Source organism: Rutilus rutilus (genome assembly GCF_951802725.1).
Source record: "Rutilus rutilus genome assembly, chromosome: 7".
In the NCBI taxonomy this organism is placed as follows: domain Eukaryota; kingdom Metazoa; phylum Chordata; class Actinopteri; order Cypriniformes; family Leuciscidae; genus Rutilus; species Rutilus rutilus.
Window position 1 is genome coordinate 43,495,055 of NC_140221.1, and position 12,149 is coordinate 43,507,203.

At 36.3% G+C, this 12,149-nt stretch overlaps 1 protein-coding gene across 1 annotated transcript; it reads right to left on the minus strand.

Moving 5' to 3' along the window:
* Positions 1-281: 281 nt before the first annotated feature.
* Positions 282-8,397, minus strand: fam111b (FAM111 trypsin like peptidase B). The gene is made up of 9 exons (XM_084413175.1): positions 8,376-8,397; positions 8,123-8,205; positions 7,712-7,775; positions 7,567-7,626; positions 4,258-4,341; positions 4,117-4,161; positions 3,553-3,615; positions 2,294-2,356; positions 282-2,180 (listed from the first exon to the last, which is right to left on the minus strand). The coding sequence occupies exons 3-9, from the start codon at positions 7,760-7,762 to the stop codon at positions 360-362; spliced, it is 2,187 nt and encodes a 728-aa protein (XP_084269301.1). The 5' UTR covers positions 7,763-7,775; positions 8,123-8,205; positions 8,376-8,397; the 3' UTR covers positions 282-359.
* Between the last annotated feature and the right edge of the window lie 3,752 nt (positions 8,398-12,149).

Here is a 12,149-nt window from a genome sequence, read left to right on the forward strand (position 1 = left end):
TAACAATGTAAAGAAAATACAATAAAGAATTAACTGTGAATGAAGAATGAACAATAAAAATAAAAAACTGTATCTTAGTCTCTGCCAAATGAATAATGTTCACTGTTCTGCAGTCTTTGCACAAGTCAGACCAACAAACACCTGCAGGTGAGATACATGACTTAACACTTGTCAAAAATAATGGAAACAGAATGTAACTTCTGTTGAGCACACAAGCATCTCTAAAAAAAATATATAAAAAGTGAAACCCTATAATGATAGTGAAAATCTTTTATCCAAATATTGTATGTCTCTCAGAATGGAAGACTTTGCAGTCTTTTCCCCCCAAAAAAGCAGCATAGACGTGTGGACAGATTCATTCAAGCCTCTTCGGCACTGTCCATCTCATAGTCGGTCTGATTCTGTTGATCTGCAGCCCCAGACACATAGCTTTTATCGCTGAAGGGTTTTAAGATATTGATGATATCATCCAAACCTTTTATCTTAGCCCGTGCTTTGATGTTTTCCAGGATGGGCTGCATGGTAAAGCCGTATTCCATAACGCTCCAAGTTTTATGTTTTTTTCTTTCGTACTCGTAGCCACCTGTGTGGATGCCAATCAGATTGCAGTCTACATCAAAAACTGGAGAGCCAGAAGATCCATGAAAGAAACAAGAATCATAAGTAATTTCATTGTCAAAAAAGTCCCATTTCTCTTCCAAAGACTTTTGTGTCATAACATTAAATAAATTCTCATTCTCAGATACGTGTTTATCTGCAGCCTCCGGTCGATTCTCTCTCTCAATGATGATGCAGGGGTCCATTTTCTTGACCCCTGCTCCGGGATGTCCCACAATGCAGATCTGACCTCTGTTAGGAGGGTGAACAGTTGGACTGTAACAACTGAACAATTTAGGAAAATTAGCCATTTCAAAATCATCACAATCCAATTCAAGAAGAGCATAGTCAAGATGCCTACCACTGGGATCCTTCCCATAAAAGCCATCTGCAAGTTGTTTAACTGGTATGCGCTTAATCTGTGAATCCAGGTCTTCATAATCAAATACAGCTGTGACCTGTTCAACGTTCACTGTCTTACGGTTACAGTCAGCCGATATCCCAATAACATGAGCATTAGTGAGAATGAATTTGTTGAAGAGTAAGAAACCGGTTCCTATGGCGGACCCCGCATCTCGAATCTGACACACAGAGTCAGAGAGTCTCATGAGATTCTTCACTTTCTTCACCTCTGAAAAATTCTCAACACTTTTATGATATTCTTCTCTGAAGAACTTCTGGACCTGAGTCTTGTTCATGTTCTTTCGCTGCTTTAACGTCTCCAGTAAATCTTTAAACTGATCACGCAGAATTTTCAGAATATCTTCAGATTTGTCTATGGGTTTAACTACATACCGCTTGGTTGAAAGATTGGTCGACTTTGTTGTGTTTCCATCTTGTTGTTTTTCTTGCTCAGTGTTGATGGGATTCTGGCTTGGCCCGACATTTTCTGCCGCATCAGCATCTGAAGCTTCATTAGGCTCAGTTTTGACAAAAGTCGCATCCTCCTGACTCTCTGGCTGATTGTTGTCACTGATAACAACTACCTGGAAAATCTTTTTGTTAAGCGTTTTTGTTACAGTTTTTGAAAACTCATGTGTTGTCTCTGTATCAGACTCCAGACCATGAAGTCCACATTTTTTTTTCCCCCCGAAAATGACATTGTTAAATCGTCCATCACGTTTAAGAGCAGTTTTGATTTTCTCACCTTTGAATGCAAACACACAAACATAACGAACCTTTTTCCTCAAAGCTTTGCTCTTCAGTAAACATGTCACTGTTGGCCCTCCTTCTTTTTCAACCAAAAAGGTGACTAATGTTTCAGGTTTACCTCTTTTACTGAGGAGTGACGGATCTGCAGTGGTTTGTTGATTTGTAGAACTATTTCCATCCTTTTGGATGAAAGTTATGTCTAAGATCTCATCTTCTTCAATAAGACAGCAGGGGAAATCTGTCTTCACAGCAGCTCTATTGGATCTTAGGATGAGTATTTCTTTCTGTTTGTTCTTCTTTTTGTCTTTTTCGAACCTGAAAATGTTGCTTGTATTAAGAGCCTCAAGCACAGTCATGGAAGTTTTACCTGACACTGAATATGTCTTAGAGTTTAAACGAAACCGGAATTCGTGTTTTTTCTCTTCAGCTTCCTGTTAAAATGAGAAAAATAAATATTTATGTACACAAGCATTCAAGTGAATTCCACTGAAGAAATGTTTGTAATAAATGATTAATTAAGCATGTGTTACAGAAAGTGATCTACCAGCTGCAGATCTTTTGAGTGTCCCTCTTCAACTTCTTTCTTGAATGAATGAGCCGTCGTTTTCTGGGAAAATGTCAACATTGGTGAAGTTAATGCAGGCGTACCACTGTCTACATCTTTCTACAATAATTTAAATAATGAAAACAAATGTCTTTTCACCCTGAGAGGGAAACACATATACCTTGAGAAAATACAGTGTATAGAACATTCAACAACATCTGCTGTAATTGACAATTCGAAATCAGTGATATTTTATTACAGTTCAAACAGAATATTATTGATTTGTTACCATTTCATCTGTGACTTTTTTCTAATTTCTAAAATGACAGTTTTAAAAACACTGTGAAAGAACAATGATTTCTATAAAAAATTGTGTCTTCTATAAGAATATAATTTAGTCATAAAACTTAAGGAATTAACAGATTTAGCATAATGAATGGTTTTATCAGTGTGTTCCAATTAAACACAGACGCTGTGTCCAAATATGCCTGCTTCCATACAATAATAGTCGAAAAACTGTATGTGAACCGAGTAGTACCCTGGCCGGCCAAAAAAAGAAAAAAAAAGAAATTGCTGTTTGGATTTAAATAGGGCAAATGCTTACGAGTCTATGATTGGATCATTATTGCAGTGATTATTATGTTTCTAGCATGTTATATGTTTGCAAGCAGTTCTTCTAATCCTAATTGTTGGAGTGTGTAGATTTTCATTTCTTAAACAACCATGCTGGAAGACACATCTTGCCCATATTCCAGGATCACAATGTCAAGATTCAGCAGGCTCAGATTGTGAAAGAATGGTTGTGAGGGAGCATGAAGAATCATTCTCACACATGAATCGGCTCCTCTGAGTCCAGATCTTAAATTCATTGAAAGTCTTTGGGATGTGCTGGAGGAGACTTTACAGAGTGCTGGACTCTTGCATCGTCAATACAAGATCTTGATCCAAATAAAAAAAAACTGGAATTCAACATTATTTTTTTCTTCTAAGATAAACTGTGCCATCATTACATTTTGCTGTTGTAAAGACATTAAAGTGCTCTAGAGAATGTTTTCTTTATTTGTGACTTAGAGAATTTCAGAAAACTTTCATATGGTGACATTTGGATTTAGCTACTCATCACATTTTTTTTTTTTTTTTTTATATAATTGGTCATTTTATACTGGAATGTTGATAATGATAACCCTCAGTTACCAATAGCTTTTTGTTTTGGCCTAAAGCACCATAAAACAAACAATCAACAAATATCATGTCCTTACCTGAACATTGGCACTAGCTTGTGACGTCTCCCCAGATTCACTGTCTCTGGCAGTCTGCTTTTTCTGAAAGAGACAAAAACATTTCCTTTCAATATATTGGTATTAAATGCATTTTCTGAGAATTTATATTTCAAGTTTTGACTTCAAATGTCTCGTCCATAATGCTGGAATTACCCCATTTTAAATAATTTATCCTCAACTAGTTTTGTGGTGTAGGTCGTATTTTATAATGTTAACTTCAAATAATACTAATAGTAATTTGAAGATGTGGTAGCATTAGATCTGGACGGGAAGGATAACTCTGGGAGTTGGAAGGGGTGTGTCGTGATTCAGCCTTCTCACACCGCGACAATGAGACTTTGAAAATTTCAGAAAACTGTCATATTTCATAAAAACTTTCATGCGTTTTAAATAATATATTGGTTATATTTTAGTAAGTAATTTGGTGATTTTATATGATATTGTTTTATATTAGTAGTGCAGTAGATAGTGAGAAAGTTACCTAAAGCTTTTTGTTTCAGGCTTAAAACACTATAAAACAAAAGACACAAATCATGACCTTACCTGAGCATTATGTGACGTCTCCCCAGATTTATCATCTCTGGCAGTCTGCTTTTTCAGAAAGAGACAAAAACATTTCTATTACAACTAAGCCTAAACCCAACGCAGTGTGTAAGCAGAGAGAATGAGAAGGACAACAGTCACCTGTTCTACAGGACTCTGAAGGTCTGTCAGCTTCAGCTTTTTATTGGGTGGTTCGTTAGGCATGTTTTTGGCCGTTCCGTGTATCTTTGAAAAGGACAAACGATGATGAGATGAGAACTTTCTTTAATAATCTCACTTGGTTATTTTAAAAATGTTACTTTAAAACTAGTAATAGTCATATTATTCCTAATATTAGTATTACCTTAAAACAGTCTTCTGTTATTATTTTGCTAGCATTAATTGTAATTTATTAATGGCAATGTAGTTACAGACCAAACTTTGATTGCTAAGGAAACTGTCTCTTTCTGTAAAAAATTATATTCCTCAACCTTTTCCTCGGATGACGCAGAATCCTTTTTCAGCCATATTAAAGATATGATTCCCTGCATAGATGATGAGTATGTACTGTTATGTGATGCCGATATTACCTCTGATGAGTTGGATAAAGCTGTAGACAGCTTGCCTGTAAATAAATCTCCGGGTAGCGATGGTTTTACAGCCAATTTCATTGTCTATGCAGCAGATTGAAAAAAATCCTACATAAAATTGTAAGCGACTCTCAATCAGGTTTTATGAAAGGAAGATAAATCCATAATAATATTTGTTTAGTTCTGGATATTTTAGATTATAGACATCTTATTGATGATGATGATTTTGTTTTATTTCTTGATTTCTTTTAAGGCATTTGATTCAATTTAACACCCATTTATTTTGGAAAGAAATTTATAAATATAATTGAATCTCTTTATGAAAATTCAAACAGTTCAATTTCTTTATCAGGAGGTACATTACTCCGATTCTCAATCAAACGTGGAGTTAAACAGGGTTGCCCCTTATCCACATTTCTCTTTATAATAACCACAGAGCTGCTTTCTATCTTTCTTAAAAACTCAAATATAGCTCCATTAGAGGTGTTTGGGCATCCAGTTCTCATCAGGCAATCAGCTCACGACACTACCATCTTTATGAAGCAGCCTCGGGAGCCCCCAAAATTCTACAAAAGATCCACATTTTTTCTAAAGCTTCTGGCTTAAAATTAAATTTGAAAAAGTGTGAGTTAATGCCAGTGATCCCATTATCAAACCAATATTTCAAAAACAATGATTTACGTTTATATATATATCCTTATTATTCCATGTATAATACCTATGTGGTGACAAGTTGTGCTTGAAAATCAAAGACCATGATAAAAAGGCCTGACAATGAAATTCTGATAATTTGACTGGTATTTTGTCAATGTTATAATTACAATTAAGAAGAAAATGTATACCTACGTTAGAAAGCATATGGGAAGGGATAAAGTTCCTAATGTAGTAAGGATTTCTAATAACCTGAGTAAGCCAGTTCTGCTCAAAACATTGATGCAGCTTCCATCCCAACTCGGTGTCATTGCCACTGCTGAAAAAAACTGGATTTCCCCCACTGATTTATATAATGACTGGATAGCTCATGACGTTCTAAACTGCCAACAGGCAGTCAGAGCCTGTCTACGGAGAGCCTGGCCACTCCCTATTAAGTCCTATTGTACCGAATTTTGGTTGTAGTTCCACCAGAGTTCCACTGGGGGCAATCACCCAGGAGTGAAAAATAAATGGGAGTCTATGGGGCTAGACGGCTAAATTTGTGTCTTTCACCCGATTGTCGTTGAGAAATCTCACATTTGATTGTAGGTTTTGCAAGTTAAACATGGGTTATAGGTCGAAAGTTGAATGAACGAGTACTTATGTCCTTTCGATTTCTAACAGGTTGAGTTGTTGTTGCCCATAACACGCTAGCATTCTGCTAATGAACACTGATTGGTCAGTGAAGGACTGATTACGACCAGAGATACCGCTTGATGGCATCGTGGCATCCGAATCGGGACCAGAAACCAACAAAACAAAAACTCTTCTAGCATGTGTATTTACCTGTGTCAGCTGTGTTGTCGATGTATCTCTGGTCGTACGATGTGTATGACGTCATTGACATTTTAAAAGACTTTTTAAAGCAAATAATTGACTCCAAAAAATCTAACACCCAGCAATGTGTAATTTCTTTGCATCTCCTTTCGAATACAACATTCAAATTACTAGACAAAAAATTATATCCTGAGAAAAGTGGATTTTGAGGGGTATAGCGCCATAGACCTCCATTCATTCTGCACCTGTCCTGTGAGCGCCCTCATATGGAATCAGAGTGGAACTGCAACCAGTTCAGAAGCCGTAAGTTTACTGAGAGTGGAACTTCTCGCCTTATTAGACATTCCTTGAGGCAGTGATGCCACCGGTGTGTTCGAGCGGCCATCTTGCGATTCCCTACCAGCAGAGGGCTCCAACGGCTGTTATACAGTAAAAGGGTTGTACAGAGATTGGTAGACGGCACTTTTAAGATGACCCGCTGTGCAGCATACAAGTGTAAAACGACGTTCACAAAAGGATGTAGAAAAACTGCCCACAGGTTGTAATTCAAGCCCTGTAAGTAGTAATTTATATGCACAATTGTCACTATTACCGTGTTGTTTTCTCCGAGGCAAGAGTAATGCTTCTAAAAAAAAAAAACGAGAAAAAAACCCCCAAACAAAAACGATAAAACAGTCAACAGCAGCCTGTAAGAAACCTCAGAGCAGCAATAATCACAATTAAGTGTCCAATAGCGACACCATTTGATTTGACAGCTTCAAAAGAGCTTCTTGCAGAGTCCGTTTGCCGTTACCTACATTAATCCATACAATTTGTATTATGCATTTCCTGAACATGTACTTGCTAACTAATCAAGCACTTTATTTGAACAAACAACTGATCTATATAAACACATTTAATTCCATCCATCATTTTGATGTAATGAATTACAACGTGGCCACAATATAGTAAAACGAGGGAACAAATTAGTAAAACGTGCTGAGGTATTATTAATTCGTGGCCATGAAACAATATTCACCTGAATATTCACCAATTCACAAAAATATAGGTCTTTAGCATTCACTATTAATAGTATCATGAGCTATCCAGTCATTCTATGTAGATCAGTGATTTCCCCATTATTTTCTTGTTCTAAGATAAAATTGTTCTAAAAGTGCCATTGTACATTTTGCTGTTGTACAAAAAAATATTAAGTGCTCTATCTATCATGTTTTCTTTATTTGTGGCTTTGAGAATTTCAGAAAACTTTCATATGGAGACATTTGGATTTAGCTACTGATTACATTTTTTTTAAAAGTATAATTGGTGATTTTATATTTGAATGTTGATAATGATAACCCTCAGTTACCAATAGCTTTTTGTTTTGTAGGCCTAAGCACCATAAAACAAGCAACAAATATCATGTCCTTACCTGAACATTGTCAGCTTGTGACGTCTCCCCAGATTTATCATCTCTGACAGTCTGCTTTTCCTGAAAGAGACAAAAAAAATTCCATTCCAACTAAGCATAAACCCATCGCAGTGTCTGAGCAGAGAGAATGAGAAGATTCACTTACAGGACTTTGGTCGGTCTGCTCCACTTCTTTTTTGGGTGGTTCTTGAGGCATGTTTTTGTCCGGTCTGTGTCGGATAAATGAAGAAGAGCTGAGAAATATGTTTAACTTGCATAACTTGGTTCTTTTAACAAATTAACCTTCAAATTTGTGATAGTCACTATTATTCTTAAATTAGTATTAGCCTACCTTAAAACAGTCTTGTGATAACCTTCTGCTGACATTAATTGTTTCTGTCAACTCATTTGTCTTTTATTTTTGCTTTGGTGAGACTTAAAAGTAATTTTGTGACAAAAACGTACAACGATCGATCGATAGAAACGGTAATAATTTAATATTGTGTTTGGAAAAGGTTTACCTTGTTTATTGTTGCACAATTAAATTAGTCTAAAGCATGAATGTGTTAGTTCGTACATTATTTCTTTCTCTTGTCGATCCGTCAATCCGTCCACGCCCGGTAAACGGAATCGAAACTCACTGAAGACCTGCGAATGTGCCTGGATGATGGTGCACAAGATTAATTTACTATCAAAGCCAAGCATTTTTACGTAGAAAACAAGAAATTAGTTGCTACATTTAGTAGGCTATCCAAAGACTTAGTTATATTCCAAATAATTATATCCCTCACTTTTCCGTTTAAGATGTAAATCAGGAAAACGTAGCCTACCTTGTCCAAGTTAAAAGAGTATCTGTATGGTTAACTTCCGCCCGGGTCTCTGATATCAATTGTACGTGCTCTTCCTTCCACGCCCAGTAGCCTAGTCGAGCCTACAGGTAGGCTAATCGAATGTAGCCCTATTATAAATTATGATGAAACGCTCATTCTTTACCTGCACAATGTGGCAGGGATGAGCGCCGATGAGATCATGATCATCAGTAGGCGAATGTTAGTGATTCAGATAATAGATAAACGAATGTATAAATATAGATAATAAATATAATTAGAATAGAAATAGATATTATTTATTTAGACATAATTATTACAGTTACTAAGTTAAATAATACAATCTTTATTTAAAATCTAAAATAAGGCTTAAATAAATAAAGCCATCATAATGAAATAAGGAAATAATGCAGGCCTATTATTATACATTTTATGTCACATGTTATTTATTTATTTTATTTTTTTGACTTCTTAAAGGTTCTTTATTCTGTAGAAGTGAAAATACGGCTAATGTATTTTGTCACGTGTGATTAAAATATTTATATTTATAAAATATTTAGAATTAAAAATAACTTTGAACTATTTTTCAAATAAATAAAAATATATTAATATAAATAATATTAATATTATTTACAGTCAGATAAGTATAGTTGGCATCCAGTTAGTTATCTATGAGTGTTTGTATTTATCATCTGTTTTCAGCCCATCTGTATGTTTCTGGATCAGTTTAATTGGCTGGTTGGTGATTTTATGTTTTGTCCTTTTGAGAGGCTGGTACACAGTCATTTATTTGTGATCAGATTTAGGGTTTAGTTTATCAACATCAAATGCTTTGAGTGATGAGAGCTCTATGTCTGTTATCACAGTGGTTTTCTACTCTTTTTGGCTAATATATTTTCTCTGCCATAGAACAGAACAAAATGAAAAAATACAAAAATTATGCATGTCAATAGATATAACCATACATTTTAAGAATCCAAAAATTCAGTGGAAGTTAGCACCAAGTTCCAACCCTGATCAAACACACCTGTTAGATAATTTTTATTCAATTGTCTACAGTCTTCTGCATTGCCCTCCATCTTGTGAAGAACTGGGAGAACCAAATAAGAGGCATCCTTCTAAATAAGATAAATAAGAGACATCCTACATCCTTCTAAAAGAATTACTAATTATTTGGATTAGTATTCTAAAGTTGAGCTACCCCTAAACCTTAATTTAACCCATGTACTGCAGTATCTTACACTATTCAGTACTTTTGTGGTAAGAACACTGTAAGTACATAGAAAGTGCACATACTGTAAAATAAAGTGCAGCCTTGTAAGGTTTTGAATAGTAATTCCTTCCAGTCATTACTAGAGTGTAATCATGTTTTCACTTCAGAATACTGTTCCAAATAATTAGTAATTCCTTCTGAAGGATTTTGGTAATACTTGAGTAATTGCTAGTGGCTTACCATGATCTTCACTTTAGAATAAATAATACATTATGCATTATTCACATTAATTATTCCACTTTTCATTTCCTTCTCTCTGGGCCTCGTAGTGTTTTTGCGTAGTGCGTCTGTGTTACACGTCATCACGCATCACACACATGACCGGCGTCGGCCAATAGTGAGCCTACGTGGTGACGTGTAACGAAGACGCGCTGCGCAAAAACACTACGAGGCCCAGAGAGAAGGAAATGAAAAGTGGAATAAAGTCGTTATTTTTGTTTGTTTTTGCGCACAAAAAGTATTCTCGTCGCTTGATATACTTAAAATTGAGCCACTGGAGTCACTTGAACTATATTAACGATCTCTTTAATAACTATTCTGGGCCGGTGAGTTTCGGTCACACTGGAAGCCTATGGAGGAGTCAGACATGGCTCAGATTTCATCAAAAATATCTTAATTTGTGTTCCGAAGATGAACGAAGGTCTTACGCGGTTGGAACAACATGAGGGTGAGTAATTACTGACAGAATTTTCATTTTTGGGTGAACTAACCCTTTAAGAGCAGGCACACTTGTTCCATGGCGGATTGCTATATTAACGGCGGATTTGCCAGGCGCACGCCAGGAGCGGTTCACATCCGAGGAGACCGACGTTCTTGCCAGGGCCTTAAAACACAGAGAAGTGACACTGTATGGGGATGGAGAAACACACCCAAATTAGCTTCGCTTAAACAAGCGTATAATAATTTGGGTAAATGTGTAAACTAGATTTATGCCTATTTTTTCACATCTTCATGGACACCACAATGATTGCCCTCGTGTGTAATTTTTTTTCCTTGTAATACTGTATGATTTGCAAAAATGAAAACTGCTGCTTCTGTGATGATGAGAGAATCAAAGTGCATGCGCGTTGTGCACACGCTACATTGATTATGGCCAAGCATGTGCCCTTAAAATAGCATATGAATAACATGCGCAACGCGCCACTGACTTTAGGTTTTCCTGGTCTGTGGCGGAATTGTTTTCTAAACCTGCAAAATAGCATCAGGGAACGTTTGCGCTGGAACACGCCTCCTCTTTTTTGCTGAATCGCCCCCGGGAGCGCAAGTTCATTCCCTAGTTTACCGACGTGCGTCTGTGGAGGGAAAAGTCCGCTGTGTGCGTGTGCAAAATAGGAATGATACATGCGTCAATTGCGCTGGGTGCAAGATAGGGCCCATATACTGTGAGTGATGCTGCGGAGCGAGCGGGAAAACCTGGAGCTGATTAGCGGAATGCTTTAAGCGGAGCGGAGCGGCGAGGGTGGGGAAGAGGGGCACCTCAGTCAATGAGGGCAGAGGGGCAGTGGCTCTAGCCACCGGGCCACCCCCCTGTGCATGTCCCTGCACTAAATAGATCAATTCTGTGATCTAAAGTGTCTTTAAAGTCACCATGAAATCAAAATAGACATCTTATTTTTTACGGAATATTGCAGTTTATTATAAACAATTTATCCATGCACATAATTTGTTAATGTGCCTTGTAATCTTTAATCAAAATATCTTCCCCTCCCGACATCTCTTTCCTTCTCTGATGATGCGTTTACTGGCTTTAGGGCGGAGCAACCTGTCACTCACATGAGATCCACCAATAGCAAACCACAACCATACTACTCGTTCGAGAAGCCGTTTCACTCAGACACACGTCACAATAGTAAAGAAAAAACTATCACAACTTCTGTAGATTTTAAAGACAAAAATCAAATCAAAAAGGAATTGGTTTCCATAAGAAATATGTCAACACTCATCAAACCTTTTCATTGAGTCTTTATTGTAATTAGCATGAGCAATGAAGGTTTTTGTTTCACAATTATACACTAAAAGTTTTTTTATTAATAATTCTGATTACATTTCTTACAGGACATTCACTAAATTTTCCAGACCTAACAAACTGAAGATCCCCAAAGCTTCAACATGATAAACACTAAAAACAACACTTTGAATCACACAAGGCACACACTAATGAAATAATAAAAATAATTTTACATTTATATAGCGCTTTTTCTCGGCACTCAAATCGCTTTACATAGAAGGGGGAAATCTCCTCAACCACCACCAATGTAAGGTAAAATGTAAGTGTTAAAATTAAAAAAAGTGTTAAAATAATAAATGTAAGTGTAATCGAAAGCTTTGGTTTTATTTGCTGCAATTTACATCTAAAGTCAGCATGAATACACAAAGATATGAGGGAATTGCCCTTCAATAAACTCAAGGATCTCATTCTAAATGTATTTATTGTGGTGAAGATACATATTTGATTGTATCTTGTATTGTTGTCTCTCATTAGAACGGTTCTGTCATATCCATTG

Coding starts and splice junctions, on each gene's coding strand:
- fam111b (XM_084413175.1), bottom strand. CDS start 7,762: ATGCCTCAAGAACCACCCAAAAAAGAAGTGGAGCAGACCGACCAAAGT. Junction 7,627..7,711: donor AGCAGACCGACCAAAGTCCT/GTAAGTGAATCT, acceptor TGTCTCTTTCAG/GAAAAGCAGACTGTCAGAGA. Junction 2,181..2,293: donor ACTCAAAAGATCTGCAGCTG/GTAGATCACTTT, acceptor TCATTTTAACAG/GAAGCTGAAGAGAAAAAACA.